Source organism: Panthera tigris, chromosome B3, assembly GCF_018350195.1.
Source record: "Panthera tigris isolate Pti1 chromosome B3, P.tigris_Pti1_mat1.1, whole genome shotgun sequence".
In the NCBI taxonomy this organism is placed as follows: domain Eukaryota; kingdom Metazoa; phylum Chordata; class Mammalia; order Carnivora; family Felidae; genus Panthera; species Panthera tigris.
The window spans coordinates 2,151,206-2,166,892 of NC_056665.1; the positions used below are offsets into that span (position 1 = coordinate 2,151,206).

At 63.1% G+C, this 15,687-nt stretch overlaps 1 protein-coding gene across 1 annotated transcript in view; it reads left to right on the forward strand.

Annotated features, from left to right (window-relative positions):
- The window catches only part of LOC102952897 (cell migration inducing hyaluronidase 1), a 48,790-nt gene that overhangs the window by 16,902 nt on the left and 16,201 nt on the right, over nucleotides 1–15,687 (forward strand). The window contains exons 11-16 of the mRNA XM_042987761.1: nucleotides 816–991; nucleotides 2,578–2,787; nucleotides 10,746–10,951; nucleotides 11,545–11,614; nucleotides 12,392–12,520; nucleotides 14,924–15,009. Of these exons, the coding sequence (XP_042843695.1) occupies nucleotides 816–991; nucleotides 2,578–2,787; nucleotides 10,746–10,951; nucleotides 11,545–11,614; nucleotides 12,392–12,520; nucleotides 14,924–15,009 (877 nt within the window). The remainder of the gene's footprint in view (nucleotides 1–815; nucleotides 992–2,577; nucleotides 2,788–10,745; nucleotides 10,952–11,544; nucleotides 11,615–12,391; nucleotides 12,521–14,923; nucleotides 15,010–15,687) is intronic.

The following is a 15,687-nucleotide window of genomic DNA, read 5'->3' on the forward strand; positions in this document are numbered from 1 at the left end:
GATGTCTTTATTCCACGGAAGAATCTGGGACTGGGTGGGGGCAGATTTGGGGCCGGAAGACAGTTCCAAGCTTCCGGGGTCCTGTCGCTCCGCACCTTCCTGGGGTGCACCTGCCCCACCCCCGGGGGAGCAGGAGGAGGAGGAGGCTGGAGGGGAGTAAGTGAGTCGGACTGGACCAGTGGAGTGGTGCTGGGAGCTGGCACCCTCGCCCAGGGACTCGCGGCGGCATGAGGGGACCGACCTTAGCTACAGGGGCATCCGAGTGGTGCAGAAAGGTCTTTTGATAGTATTTTTAAGGGTAGGAGGCCTGGATGAGTTTGGAGACAGAACCTAAGGCACCCACACTAGGCAAGAGAAGAAGTTACTGGAATCCAGGCCCTTGAGACTGTGGGAGGGTGGGGCTGGGGTTGGCATACAGGGGAGAGAGTACGTGTCCTTCCTTCCTTCCTTCCTTCCTTCCTTCCTTCCTCCTTCCTTCCTTCCTTCCTTCCTTCCTTTCGGGCGGCCAGGACACGCCCACATTCCAGGGCTGGGGGCGGAGCCAGAGCCGGGGCTGGTATGATAGCCGTCCTCAGGGAGGCTGGGACACGTGGGTGTCCCGGGGAGCACATGGGGAGCTACAACCGACAGACCCCAGGAGGGACCGATGCCGGGAGACAAATGCCATCTCTGCATGGCCTTCGTTCTTCCATAAAATGGGACCGGGTTGGGGGACCACGGGGACCTCCGAGCACACGGGGTGCGGTGATACACGAGTGGCAGCCGTGGGGCCTGAAGCACAGGCCTCTGATCCCCCGCCCCCCTCTCCGCCCTAGGGAAGCCCCTGTACCTGCACATCGGCGAGGAGATCGACGGTGTGGACATGCGGGCGGAGGTCGGGCTCCTGAGCCGGAACATCGTGGTGATGGGGGAGATGGAGGACAGGTGTTACCCCTACAGCAACCACATCTGCAGCTTCTTTGACTTCGATACCTTTGGGGGCCACATCAAGGTGAGGGTCCTCGTGGCCGGGAGGATTCGCACGATGCCAGCCTGGCCGGGACCCTGGCCGGGCCGGGCCGGGGAGCAGAAGGCAGGACCGGCGGGGGAGAGACCAGAGCTGTGCTGTCCCAGCCGTCAACACTCGGCCACAAGACAGATGAGTCCGCCCCCCAGTCACACGGCACACCGCGCTCCCTGCCTTCACGGCTTCCGACCCTCAGCCACTGTGCTCGTTCTCTTTCTTCGGTGTCCCCCCCACCCCAAGGGCTCCCCGGAAGAACGGGCATTTGACTCACACAGTCCCACTTGCCACAGATCCATGCAAGTTCAGGAAGAGTGGGGGGGGAAGTGCAGGGTCTGGCGCGAAGCTTGCCCGCGAGCATTCCGGGCAGAGACGGAGATCCCGGCTGCCGAGTCCTCCCCCGGCAATAAGTCGAAACGGCTGTCGGTTCTCAGAGCTCGTGCTTGCCTGGCGTTGAGCCCAAAGAGGACGTTCGTCGGCATCCCTGTGTTCGGGGCCCTTACCCGGCACCTTGGGTACCGTTGGACGCCCAGAAGCTCCGTGTGTGGCCGCTGTTGTCAGTGACTTAGGGTCACTGACGTAGAGCTTCGCGAAGCTACGATCGCGTGTCATCAGGATAAGGTTTTTCGGTGACCCCACTGCGCGCCAGAGGGAAGCTTCCAGACCTCCCCACCGGAGCCCCACCGGCTCCAACGTGGCAGCGTCATGCTGTGAAGCCACGTGTTCCCCCAGGGGCTCCCAGCGTCCCCGGGCCCTGCTCGTTCAATGCGAGGTCACGGTAAACCTCCAGAAGCAGGTGCACCTACGCCCCCATCGGGTTCTGGGGAGGAAGGGGGCAGGGGTTGCGGGAACGTCCTCAGCCGAGAACTGTTTCCAGCTCCCTGCCACGTGGCCCAAACCAGACCTCGGAGGCATTGCCAACAGAGCCCTCCAGGGCGGCCCTACCAGAGCCGCGTTGCGGGTGACGCCTGCCTTGGGGACAGTGGTTGGCGAGTCCCGAAGGCCACCCTACTCTAGTGGCAGAGGGCTGAGCCCCACTGTTGACGGGAGGCGTTTCTGGAGCGTGCTTTCGTGGACGTGCACGGTGTAGCCAGCCCGTGGGGCACCCCGAGCCCCGCACACGCTCCCGGAGTCACGGGCTGATGGGGACTTGGGCTCAGCGTCCCCTTCCTCTCACCTGGAGACCGTGGGCCAGGCCACAGGCTCCTTCTGCCCCACGGCCCGCCCTACCCCGGATTCCCATCCTCCTGGCGGGGGGAGGGCTCATGCCAGCCTCCCCCCGCCCCCGGTTATCTCGGGGATCCCCCTTCCTCGTGACCCTCAGGGACCTAGGAGTGACCTAGGGGGACCTAGGTCCTTCCCCCGGGGAAGTTCACTGCCTGGTAACATCCCTGTGTTCCTCGCGGAGCCTCGGCCCCCCGGGGGATGAGAAGGGCCGTTTGCAGATCGGATCTTTGATTTGCTTCGTGGCCGAGGCAGGGCTTGGCCCGCCCTTTGCGTGTGCGGGACGTGGCGGCAGCGAGGAGCCGGGGGCGCCTCCCAGACCGTTCCGACCCTCGGCTCCCCTCTTCCAGTTCGCGCTGGGCTTCAAGGCGGCCCACCTGGAGGGCGTGGAGCTGAAGCACATGGGACAGCAGCTGGTGGGGCAGTACCCCATTCACTTCCACCTGGCGGGCGACGTGGACGGACGGGGAGGCTACGACCCGCCCACCTACGTCCGGGAGCTCTCCATCCACCACACGTTCTCGCGCTGCGTCACCGTGCACGGCTCCAACGGCCTGCTGGTAAGCACCTCCTTCCCGGGGAAGAGGAGGCTCCGTCACCTCCCCGCCCTCGAGTCCCCTTCCCCCGGGCCGTCGGCGCTGGAGGGACGTCCGGATCTGGTCGTTTCTCCTGGGGATTGAACCATCCTTGCCTCACAGTTGAGCATGGTGCCAGTTGAGAGCAGGTCTCCAGCCAAAACGGAAAGAGGGAACGGAGCTGTGCCTTTGCCAAAGGGCGCCGGGCTGCAGGGGTGTGAGTTGGCGGCGGTCCCGGGGAATCCCGGCCCCTCGGTGCCGCGTTAGAGCCGCGGGCCATCCGGGGACCTTTCCGCGGCACGACGGGTCTGCCAGGGCCGGCAAGGGGGTCATGCCAAGACTCCACGCCGTGGCCTCTGCCCCCCACGCTCGTGGCGGCCGCAACAGACCTTTCCCCTGTGGCACCGGGCGTCCTTCAGCGCGAGCTCCGCCGGGAGGCACGGCTTCGTGAGCAGAGTGTGCATCAGGCTTGTCCCGATTCGCACAGCCGATTTTTACACTAAGTTGTTCTTCTTTAAATGAACTACACTTGGGGGGCGCCCGGGGGGGCTCGGCTCAGTCAAAATCGGACTCTTCATTTTGTCTCAAGTCACATTCTAATGGTTTGTGGGGTCGAGCCCCCAGTCAGGCTCTGTGCTGAGTGTGGAGCCTGCTTGGGATTCTCTCTCTCTCTGCCTCTGCCTCTCTGTGCTTCTCAAAAAAACAAAAGAAAGAAAGAAAGAAAGAAAGAAAGAAAGAAAGAAAGAAAGAAAGAAAGAAAGAAAGAAAGAAAATAAAAGAGAAAAAGGAAGGAAGGGAGGGAGGAAGAGAAGGAAGGAAAGGAAGGAAGGAAGAAAGAGAAGGAAGAAAGAAAAGGAAGGAAGGAAGGAAGGAAAAAAAAGAAAAAAGAAAAAAGAAAAAGGAAGGGAGGAAGAGAAGGAAGGAAGGAAGAAAGAGAAGGAAGAAAGAAAAGAAAGAAAGAAAGAAAGAAAGAAAGAAAGAAAGAAAGAAAGAAAGAAAAGATAAAGAACTCAACTTTTATCCTCTAGAAATTCTAAGACCTGGACGTTACAAGCTGGCATTCTGCAAGCTGAATCCAGATTGTGTTTTGTTTGGCTTAAATAGTGTTTAAAGAAACATTGGGATTAGTTTCCATCATTTAAAAATTAAGAGGTTTCACAGAGAAATCTGGATTCTTGGCTTCTCTTGAAAAGTGGTCTTGGGGGGCGCCTGCGTGGCTGGGTCGGTTAAGCGTCCGACGTCGGCTCGGGTCGTGGTCTCGCGGTTCGTGGGTTCGAGCCCCGCGTCGGGCTCTGTGCTGATGGCTCAGAGCCTGGAGCCTGCTTCGGATTCTGTGTCTCCCTCCCTCTCTCTCTCTCTCTGCCCCTCCCCTGCATGCTTTTGTTTCTCTCTCCAAAAATAAAACATTCAAAAATTTTTAGTTTCAAAAAGCAATTGCATTTGAAAAGAGAAAAAAAAGAAGAAAAGTGGTCTGGGTAGGCAGGTGGGACCCACACTCCAGCACAGCACAAGGGCCTGGGGCAGGGCCACAGCTGAGCCGGGCCTGCATCCGAGGGCTCCCCTGTGTCCCCCACTCCCTAGCACATCACAGCAAACGCCCCAGGCCGGTGCCACTCGACCCATGGCCCGTTGGCCCCCAAAGCCCCCCGAGTTTGCAGCCCTGCTCGAAGCCCGACGTGATGGACCTCCGCACCAGGCAGGGGAGGGGTGAGGCCGTCCGCGTGCTGCTGGTGAAGCCGCTGCCAGTCTGCTCGGTGCGCTCCTATGTTCTGAGCGGTGCCTGCTGCCTCAGGTGCTCGGATTTGAAAACCCACTGAGAAACAGGGGGACGGCATGGGCCGCGGGGCCCGGTCTGGAAGCCTCGGGTTCTAGGGCTTAGTCCCCAGGGTATGAGCCGTGGCACCCCGTTCCCTCCTCAGCCGGGTGGGGAAGTCGCAGCAAACACAGGCACGGGTGCCACAGGGGACCCCCCGGCCGGGGCTCCCGTGGAAGCTGACCGGGGGCCGGGGCTGATCCTCCCCGGCGGGAGGGGAGGGGTTGTGCTGAACGTGAACTTTTTTCCGGCTCAAGGAAGAGGGAAGGGGGGCGTCTTACCTCTCCGTGCCTCTGTTTCCTCCTCTGGAAAACGGGGAGGCGAGCAGGACCCGTCCCACGCGGTGGTTGTAAGGAGGGAGCCAAGGACGCGGGGCGCGGGGCACACACTCGGCCCCGGAGCAGCGTCTGGTCCGTGCCGTCCGCCCGCGCGGTTTGCCGACCGGGCCCCACGCGGCCAGTTGGAGACGGTCCCTCGCGGGTGGTGACTGAGCTCAGAAGCTGTGGGAACCGGGACGGCGCAGAATTAGTTGAGAAGGGGAACAGGCCCGAGTGTGAGGCCCTTTGCTTGATTGGAGCATTTGTTCTGAAGTTTCGTCCTTAAACTCAGCGTAAATTCACCCCTGCTTCCCGTTCCTGGACAGAAAGGTACTAAGATTCCCAGAGGCCCTGTAACTACAGATCTGGGCTGAGTGGGAGCTGTTCTCAAGCTCGGGGCAGTCACACGCACACGCGTAGCGTGGACATTTCACACATACACACGCACACGCCATGTAGCGTGGATGTGCGGCTGTGCAGGGCCTGACAAACACCTCTCGTGGTTTCTCAGTTAGAAAATAAGAACGAAGGGGGCGCCTGGTGGCTCAGTTAAGCGTCGGACTCTCGGTTTTGGCTCAGGTCACGATCTCACGGCTCATGAGTTCAGGCTCTGTGCTGACAGCGCGGGGCCTGCTTGGGACTCTCTCTCCCTCCCTCTCTGCCCCTCCCCTGCTCGCTATCTCTCTCTCTCTCTCAAAAAATACATACATAAACACATACAATTTTTTTAAAAAGACGACAAGTATGAGAGGATGTGGCCATCTTGGTCACGGTAGGCTTCCGAGAGCCCGGAGCCCGGGTCTCGGCCGACACAGGCAGTGGTGGGGGACGCAGGGCCAGCAGCGGTGAGGGGGGCGGAGGCCTCGGCAGGCAGCCGCGGGGCAAGCGGCCCGAGCAGGGATGCAGGCGGGGAGCTGCCCCCGCGGCAGAGAAGGCTTTCTGGAGCCAGAGCCGCGGACAGCCCCTCGGAGGCAGGAGACCCTGCGGTCCCGCCCCGCGGCCGTCCTTCCGTCTGCCCACCCGGGGACGCCGGCCACCAGACTGGGAGGCAGCAGCCGTCAGCCCCCCGGGTGCCATCCGGAGCCACGGACCCGTGTGGCCCTTCCACGGTGAAACCGAATCGCCGTGGCTCAAACCCGGACAAAGCGCAGGCCTCTGACTCCCTGAGCCCTTCCCGTTCCTCCCCCCGAGGGGGGCTGGGGTTTGGGAGCCGCACCGCGTCGTCGGAAGGGGGCCGGACCCTCTCCGTCGGCATTTGACGTTCGCTCGCTTCGTCTCGGCGTGAGCGGTTTACCGTGTGGGCGAGGCCGGCGCTCAGGGGAAGGCCGTCCTGCAAGGTGTCCGCACGCGGGGTACCTGGGGGCCTGCGGGGGGCTCCCACCGTGTCCTCGTGTGTGTTTCTGAGCTCCGGGGCAGGACACGGGGGACCCCCCCACCTTTCCTTCGTGGAAACAATGAATGTCTTCCAGTAGTTTTGAGGAAGGTAGAAAAGACGCCCATATGGATTCTGTTCGTCCCCCCACCGCCCCCCGACTCCCCTGTTTTTGGGGCGAAGAGTGGGGGTGGGGAAGAAAATCTGTCCTTCCCCGCTTCCCCACCTCGTCCCCTGCTCGCAATGTGTCGTCGTTGGTGTAAATGCCTCCGGGAGCAGCCGGGACGCCCCCGGCTTGGGTCTGCTGGCCGTGCCCCGTGCCGCCCCCCCCAAGCCCTCCAGCCTTAGGGACACGCCGTCCTGTGTCCTTCTGCCGATGGCCGGGGCACCCCTGGACGCCCCTGGCACGAGCCCCCTGCCCTGTGTCCCCACCTCAGCTCTGGGACTCACGGGCGAGCGTGCGTGTCTCCTGGTTTCCCCTCTCCCCGGTCTCTCAAGTTCATAGTCTCAGCCGCTTCTTGAACTTGGCCGCTCCTGAGCCCACGTGAGGAAGCCTTGCTTGCTTCCCCCACGAGTTTCCTGGCCGGGGCTTCTGCCGACGGGTCGGGGACGAGGGAGGGCCGCCCCACCCACCGGTCAGCGCAGGAAGCAACCGAAAGCGGGCCACGGCCGCTGTCCTTGCCTCCCGCTCCGGGCCTCGGTCCTTTCCTGGCGAGGCGGACGGAGGGCGACGGGGTCCTGCCTCCTTCCCGGCTTCGTGCGCGTGTCCCGACGCTCCTTACGACACTGCGAAGCAAGTTACCGCCGACACCGGGCCTCTTTTCTCCGGTGGCTCAAAAACACACACGATTAGCGGCGGAAGCCTGGGAATCCCGGTCTTTCTTTTAATATGATCGTATTTGCCGCAAGTTTCTCACTACAACGAACTGTGTCACATGTACCCGGGACGGCGGCATCAGCAGGGCCGGTTTCCACTCGCGTCTCCTTGTCTCCGACGGCCGCTTCTTTCTCTTGCTGTAGGCAGGCGGCTTTGCCCGGGGACGCGCCTCCTTGTACCCGTTTTCCCAGCTTCCTTCCCGGCGCCTCCCTCTGCTGTAACGCCAGACGGCAGATTAAATGGTCATTTTTACTGAAGCCGCCCCTGAGGGCTGAGAAATTTTGGTGAAGCCCCACCTAACGATGGTTGAAGACTTTAAAAAGGGCTTTCAGGAATCCCTCTCAGGACTGGCAACCGTCAACAGGGGTGATGTCCAGGAGAAGGAAGGAATGGGTGTAGTTGGTAGAAGAGAATACTGCGGAAGGGGGCGCCCGGGGGGCTTGGTCGGTTGAGCGTCCGGCTCCGGCTCTGGTCACGATCTCGCGGTTCGTGAGTTCGAGCCCCGCGTCGGGCTCTGGGCTGACGGCTCGGAGCCTGGAGCCTGTTTCCGATTCTGTGTCTCCCTCTCTCTCTGACCCTCCCCCGTTCATGCTCTGTCTCTCTCTGTCTCAGAAATACGTAAACGTTATTGGATTAGCGTGCGCAGGGACGTGGTGCCCTCCTGCAAATCTGAACGCGTGTGTTTGCACGTGCGGCTCCAGCCTCCCGATTTTTCTACCTGTCTGCCCGTCTTCTGTCTCCAGTTCTGTGTATGTCACGGTGTAAATATCTAATCCTGGGAAATGCTCTAAGGCAGACTGATCGTAGACCCAGGAGCCAGAAGGCTCTGGGAGGCACCTGTCACACCAGGGGCTCCCGGGCCGGGCGCAGCAAGTCTGTGGCGGAAACTTGTGCCTTCTACTCCCCACCCAGCACCTGCTTCCCCCGTCCCGTGCTGTCGCCTGGACCACCCACGCCACCCTCACCGCCCTCCCCCTGCCACCCCGATAAGGAGAAAGAAACGCAACACGGGATGAGGGGGGTTTTTTCTGCCTGGGGTGCAGACAGCCGATTAGCACACAGGTTATAGGATCAGGCAGATGGAGAATCGGGTCTCAGTTCTGTCCCTGAAGGGAAAGTGGCTTTGGGCAACTCTCTGCCTCAGTGTCATTGGGTGAGAGGGAATGATGTTCTCATAAGAATTAAGTGAGATACTGTCTGTAAGATACCTGACACCCAAAAAATAGTCCTTGTTCCTCCTTTCGATGGGGACTTTTCTCTCCGTGGCGCACCTCAAGGGGCTTGGAGGGAGTTCTCCCTGGGGCACTGGTCAGGATTAGAATGTCCCTGATCCACCATTCACTTCCTTCAGAGAAGGGCCACGCAAGGTGTGATCAGACGGTGGGGCAGGCGGGGGCTTACGATTTTGGAAGAGCCTCGGGTGGGAGGCAGGGGGCCTGGATCCAAGCGGGGCTCCAGCCCGAGGTTCATGAGCCCCTGGGAGCCGCCGCCCCCCCCCCCCGCCCCTTCCCTGGGCATCTTGCCCTCCTTGCCAAGTTGAGGCCCGGAACTTGCTCTGAGATGCCTCCCAGCTCCTTGCCTCTTCCTCCCGTCCTTGTCTTTCCAGGCTATTTATAACACGCTTTCAGAGCTCACTGGGAGGAGAGGAAGCAGTCCCACTGGATGACTTTGGTGTTTACAAAATGCTCATTGAGGGACCGAATGGGATTCAAGACCACGCCCTTGCCAGTGGCCAGAGTTTAGGGACGGACGCTTGAGGGAACAGAGCTCTCCTGGAACAGGGCGGATCCTCCCCTTTGGGGTGAATGGACACAATTAGAAAACCGGGGTTCCAGCCCTGACCTTGAGCACGTGGGTCTTGTGACCTTGGGCAAATCACTTGACTTCCCAGAGCCTCACTTTCCCTACCTCTAAAAACACGACAAAGCCAAGAACTGCAAACAGTGATCATAGAATCGTGCCAGGTTTCAGCAAGACTAAAAGGACACAAAGGGTCCCCGTTCCGGATGCTTCCAGAGCATGGTTGCCTAAAAATGGGAATGGGCAGGCTTTGTCAACGACTTGGGAGGGAGTTGGGGTATTTACCCTCGATCTGTGCATCCCAGTCAGGCCAGTTTTGTCACACACACACACACACACACACACACACACACACACACCAGTGCAATATTGGCAATGAGCCTGGAGACATTTAAAAAATTTTTTGTTAATGTTTATTTATTTTTGAGAGACAGAGACAGAGTGTGAGCAGGGGAGAGGCAGAGAGAGAGGGAGACACAGAATCCGAAGCAGGCTCCGGGCTCCGCGCTGTCAGCACAGAGCCCGACGCGGGGCTCGAACCCACAGACTGAGAGATTGTGACCCGAGCCGAAGTCGGAGGCTCAACCGACCGGGCCGCCCAGGCGCCCCTGTTGTCACTCTGAGGAGGTGCTGTCGGCATCGGGGGCGGAGGCCAGGGTTGCCGCTAAACATCCGACCAAGTACGGGCCGGCCCCTCGAACTGTGCCCGGTACTGCGGGGGGAGCTGTGTCTGGACGGTGTGTGGATGTTCCGGGCCGGGCCTGGCGGTAGGTACTTAACAGGTGTGAGTGGAACAGTCCTAGGGAGGCAGGAGCGTCCTCGTCGGGTGACGCCACTGGGCGGTCAGGCCCCAGGGTGGGGGTGAGGCCGGCAGGTCTCGGCTAAGAAGAACGAGGTGCTTCTCGCCGTCCTGGGGGTCCCACCGTGGACAGGCTGCCTCGTGAGGTGGTGAGCGTCCCGTCTCTGGGGCATTCGAGGGGGAGCACAGAGCCCGTCTGCCAGAGATGCTTGTGAGCGACTGGCGCCGGGCAGGGAGCTGGGGCTCAGGCCCACCTGAGGATCTCTTGGTTCCGAGGCTGATATGTTAGCGGGGTTCAGGCCCAGAAGGGGCCTCCGAGATGGCAGAGCTGGAATGGCTCATCTGCGGCGGGCAAGGGGACCGGGGGCCGGGGGCCTGTGTGACAGATGCCCTGGGACCATCCCGGCTCTCTCGGGGCCTGAGAACGGCCTTCCCGCTCCTCCTCCCCCCTGCGCCCCTCGCCCCCCGCTGACTCCGGGATTCCAAGATGGGTTCTGACGAGCTGGGGTTTGCACGCTTTTCTGGTTCTTGGCCCTCGAGTCTGCAGGTGTCGCGGGCTGTGCCTCCTGGGCTGTGAGGCTGGCTCGGGGCCCCGGGTGAGGGCACGGCCTGGCCTGGCTCTCGGGCTGCCTCCCGGGGACGCTCCCCCTACCTTCCTGTGCCGGACCTCGCCTGCCGTCCTTGTGGGCCGGGGGCCCGCCGCGTTCTCGCCAGGGCGGGGTCACGTGACCTGTCCCTACCTCCTCCTGGACGCACTTCTGACACCCTGTCCCCTCCCGCCCCGCGGAGCCTCGGCCGCAGCACCTCCAGCGGGAAGGGGCTTCGAAGTCGCCGTTCGTCCCTCCCCCTCCCCACGCCTCCCCTGCTCCCAGCGGGACCGGCCGTACGGCTGGCGGCGTCTCACGTGTGCCTGATGAGCAGCTGGACGCTGGGCGACGTGTCCCCTCCTGTCTTGGCCCCTGCAGGTCAAGGACGTGGTGGGCTATAACTCCCTGGGCCACTGCTTCTTCACGGAGGACGGGCCGGAGGAACGCAACACCTTTGACCACTGTCTGGGCCTCCTGGTCAAGTCTGGAACCCTCCTCCCCTCCGACCGGGACAGCAAGATGTGCAGGATGATCACGGAAGACTCGTACCCGGGCTACGTCCCCAAGCCCCGGCAGGACTGCAAGTGAGTGGCTTCGTCTCCAGGCCACACGCACCCCCCCCTCCCGCCCCGCCCCAGGCGGCCTCTGACCTCTGCACCCTGGGGCTTCTGGGAAGCTTGCACCTGCCAGCCCTTCACCACCTGGTGTCTTCAGCCTCGCGGCCAGAGGGCGCAGGGGGTGCAGAGGGCGCAGGGGTCAGCGGGTGCAGAGGGCAGGGCGTGCTGTACCTCCCCAGCTCGCCTCACGTCCATCAGAGAACCTCTGTTCTTGTCCTCCGGCTTCTGCCGACGTCACACGGCGCTCCCGTGAGAGGGCGTGTGGCCGTGGGCACCGGCAGACGGGGGTTCCCGTGTGACCCGCCCGCCGGTGCGGGGTCTCCCCCTTAGTAACGGCCCCTCTCCCGGGCACTCGTGACCTCTGGTCTGCCTCCGCCCCACGGGGCCATGGCCCCCTGGAAATTCTGAGCACGTGAGGCGCTTAGATGTACCGCACTCGAACGAGAAAAGCGAGTCTCATCGTAAATTAAGGATTCCTCGAGTGTCTGACGAGGGGGGCAGGAGCTGGCCGCCAGTCACGTGACCCCGCGCGATCTCCGTTTCCCCCCCCCCCCCTGCAGCGCAGTGTCCACCTTCTGGATGGCCAACCCCAACAACAACCTCATCAACTGTGCGGCCGCGGGCTCCGAGGTGAGCGCAAGGGGTCCCGGGCCGGGCAGAAGGGAAGGTGGGGGGCTGGGAGGCGGCGGCGGCCGGGGATGAGCCCGGAGTGTGGGTTCGGGGCCCCAGCTCAGGCTCCGCTGGGGCGGAGACGTAAAAACCAGACTGGCGGCGGACGGACTTGCTTTTGACGGATGGCTCCGTCGCTGCGTCATATTGGCGATCAAAGCCCTTTATCGAAACGACTCCTCGTGGGATCCAATGGGTGCAGCCTGGGCGGTGCCTGGCACACCAGCGCTCCAAGCCGAAGTAGTTTAATTCTCGCGTCAGCCCTCCGAGGCCGGCGCCACTACCCTCCATGTGGCGGGTGGGGAAACCGAGGCAGGGAGCGCTGCCGTGCCCAGGGGCGTGCGTGGGACCCAAACACGGCACTCCGTCTACACGGCCATTCCTCCCTGCGGCTCGCCGTCCGGGGGACCCCGAGCGGGCCAGGTGCCGTCTCTGGGCCTCGGCTTCCCCAGCTGCCAGATGAGAGGGGCCAAGCACATCACGGGATGTTCCCCTCGGGGACTCTGCAATCCAGCCGCTTGGAGCCCACGGCCGATCGAGCGGGACCCTGTGAAGGGTCGGCACAGCCCGGGTGGGCCCCACGAAACGCATCTGCCAGAGTTTGGACCGTCTCCCGGAGATGTGTCTGGGGGAGGGCGGCAGGGGGCCCGTGGGGGGCTGGCGCCAGCCCGCGGCCCCGACCAGGGGTGTGCTGGGCTGATTTCGGCGGCTCTCCCCCCCGGTGCCCTCCTCCCACAGGAAACCGGATTCTGGTTCATTTTTCACCACGTTCCGACGGGCCCGTCGGTGGGAACGTACTCGCCAGGTTACTCCGAGCACATCCCGCTGGGAAGGTTCCACAATAACCGAGCACACTCCAACTACCGCGTAAGTCCTTCCAGACCGCGCGCCCCCGGCCTCCCGCCGGTCCCCCTCCCCCGGCCCTCACATCGCCAGGGCCGGACGGCCGCCGGGCTCCGGCCGGGCACCAGCCGCCTTCCTGACGCGGGTCTGGAAGGAAACAAAGCGGCCTTCTTAGCGACAATGTCCCGTGGCCACTCCTGCCACACGACGCGGCCCCCGGTCAGAGCCGGGAAGAGAGGCGGGATGTGCCTTCCTGCAGGCTGACGGCGGGGGGACACCCGAGCGCAGGCCCGCTGCCCCCCTGGAGGCCGGGCGCGATGCCGGCTGTGACAGGCTGGCCCGGCCTGGGCGCCGGACGCAGTCAGGACGCGCTTCTGAAGGAACGGAGACGTGGCACGGGCCCCTCTCCTCCGTCCCCTTGGCTTTTGCTCCAGGAAGCGGGCTGGTCCTTCCGCACAGAGCCCGGGGGGTGTGGGGGGCGGGGGGGAAACCAGACGCTGCTGAGTGAGGCGCAAGGAAGGGGCCGGGGCCCCGAGGGTGTGGAGGACGCCCACCCAGGACGGCACAGAGACCAGAGCCGTGGGACGCGGAGCTGGGGAGCCAGGCTGGGACCGGGGAGCCGCCCTGGGGACACAGGTGGTGCTGGGGGCGCTGGCACGGTGCGTGGACAGAGCCCCGTGTCCGGATCTTCTGTCCAGTCCCTGATAGTGCAGATGAGGAAACTGAGGCCCCGGGGGGGGGCGGGGAACGGACACGGCAGGGTTTAAAAAAGGTCAACCGGGGAGAAGACTGTGAGAAGAGAAACCTTCTCACACTCGGCTTGTGCTTATACGGGCGGTGGGGCCAGAGAGGGGCCTGCAGGCGTGCGGGGGGCACGGGCAGAGGGCACACCCCAGGGAGCTGAGAAGGAAGAGTTGCCAGTCATCAGTGTCCCCCTGACAGAGCAGGCGTTTCTGAGGCCGTCGTGGGCCACGCAGGAGCGGCCAGGGGTGCCGTGTGGGCAGCCGAGAGGACACAGCACGTGTGGGCCGTTTGTCAGGACCTTGTCCTCCAGAAGCCGTCCCCTGAGCTGGGCGGTGGGCCTGGAGAGGTCAGAGCAGGGAGGTCTGTGAGGGACAGTGGTTTCCTACAAGGAAGTAGGCAAGGACTCAGGGGCACAGGAGGAGGGGCGGGCCTTGGGGAAGGTGGCAGGGTGAGGTACCCGCCCCCAGTGAGCCCTGACTTTGTGCCCAGTGGATGAGGGTCTCTGGGCACAGTGCCCCGTCCAGTGAGCCCTGACTGTGCCCAGCAGGCGAGGGTCCCCGGGCACAGTGCCCTGTCCAGTGAACCCTGACTTTGTGCCCAGTGGGCAAGGGTCCCCGGGCACAGTGCCCTGTCCAGTGAGCCCTAACTTTGTGCCCAGTGGGCGAGGGTCCCCAGGCACAGTGCCCCTCCAGTGAACCCTGACTTTGTGCCCAGTGGGCGAGGGTCCCCGGGCACAGTGCCCTGTCCAGTGAGCCCTAACTTTGTGCCCAGTGGGCGAGGGTCCCCGGGCACAGTGCCCCTCCAGTGAACCCTGACTTTGTGCCCAGTGGGCGAGGGTCCCCGGGCACAGTGCCCCCTCCAGTGAGCGCTGACCCTGCCCCCGGCGGGCGAGGGTCCCCAGTCTTGGTGCCCCCCGAGCGAGGCCTGACCCCGTAACCAGTGGGTGAGGGCCCCCAGTCTCGGTGCCCCTCCAGTGAGCCCTGACCCTGTGCCCAGTGAGCGAGGGTCCTGGTATGGGGCGTCCACCGGGGCCAGCACCGAGCCTCCCGCCATATTCTCTGAAATCGGTGTTCGTGGCCCGGCTTGTGGAGGCCGCAGCTGAGGCTTGCAGGGTGAAGGTCACGGCCCATGAGCGAGCAGCGGGGATCCAGCCCCTCATGTTCTACTCACGCCACCACTGCCTCACTGTCAGTCCCTTGAAGAATGTTCTAGCCAGAGTGGCCTCAGCTACTCAAGAAGGGAACCTGGGAACCTGCCTTCGGGCCTTCCCTGGAGGCCGAGAGTCCAGTGGGAGGAACCGAGACCCCTGCCCCAGGGGAGGGGGCTCAAGTGCAGTGTTTCCTTTAAATCACCAGACACACTTCCCGTAGCCCCTGACGTTGGGCCTGGGCTTGTAACCGCCCAAAGCAAGGTGACTTCTGGTCACGGACTTAGCTCCGTGGCCCTGGACAAGACACTTAGCCCCCAGACCTCTTGGTTCCTTCGTGAACACCTCAGATTCGCCCTGAGCAGAGCAGAAGCGTGGGCTCCTCCCCTCCCTCACTGCAGACCCCTTGCCTCCACTAATGCGTCCTGAGAGCAGAGCCGGCGTTACTGGAACGTTTAAGAGTGTGCGTGGCGTGACGAGGTGCCTGCCACCTGCCGTGGCCGTGGACGCGTCCCTGACCGTCTCCTCCCCCGCAGGCGGGCATGATCATTGACAACGGGGTCAAAACTACGGAGGCCTCTGCCAAGGACAAGCGGCCCTTCCTGTCCATCATCTCTGCCAGGTAGATGACCCGTGGGGACGCACTCCCTCCCTGCTGACCTCTTGACCCAGCCCCATCCTCTCCACTCATTCGTTCGTTCGTCCGCTCGTTCGCTCACTCACTCGTCAGTGTCTAGTGAGCACTTTCTACGTCCTGGACCGTGAGCTAGCTGCTGGGGGTCCGATGCGGAAAGCCCGAGCGGGGCGAAGACTGAATTAGGGTTTATGCTACAGCAGCCGAAGGGAAACAGAAATCTCTAGAGGTTCCTGGATCCCTCAGCAAAGCCAGTACCTGCACGGTCGGTAGGACTGGGTTGGGCCGAGGTCTAAAGGGACGTGCGGGTTGTGCCCACAAAGCAATCCAGAACAATCCAGAGCTCAGCCGAAGGCCAGCGGCTGCTTTCCACGGGTGCCATCGACACCTCGAGGGTATTAGAAACACCAGCGCCCTTTAGAGACCGAGGCGTCGGTCTACGTCGGAAGTGGGTGGCACTAGGGTCCGTGATAACGCCGATGGGTGGCTTTTGCTGGTCCGGACACACTGAGCAGCTGGGCTCCGTGCCCCGTTTTGTAGCCAACGAGCTGGATTCCGGAAGAGGCTTTAGGCCAAGGGCCCCCCAGGTTACCAGGCCGCTGGGCAGCTCACTCTCCTTCCAGGGGCCATGCCGCACACCGGGGTGGGGCCCCGCCAGTTCGCGCT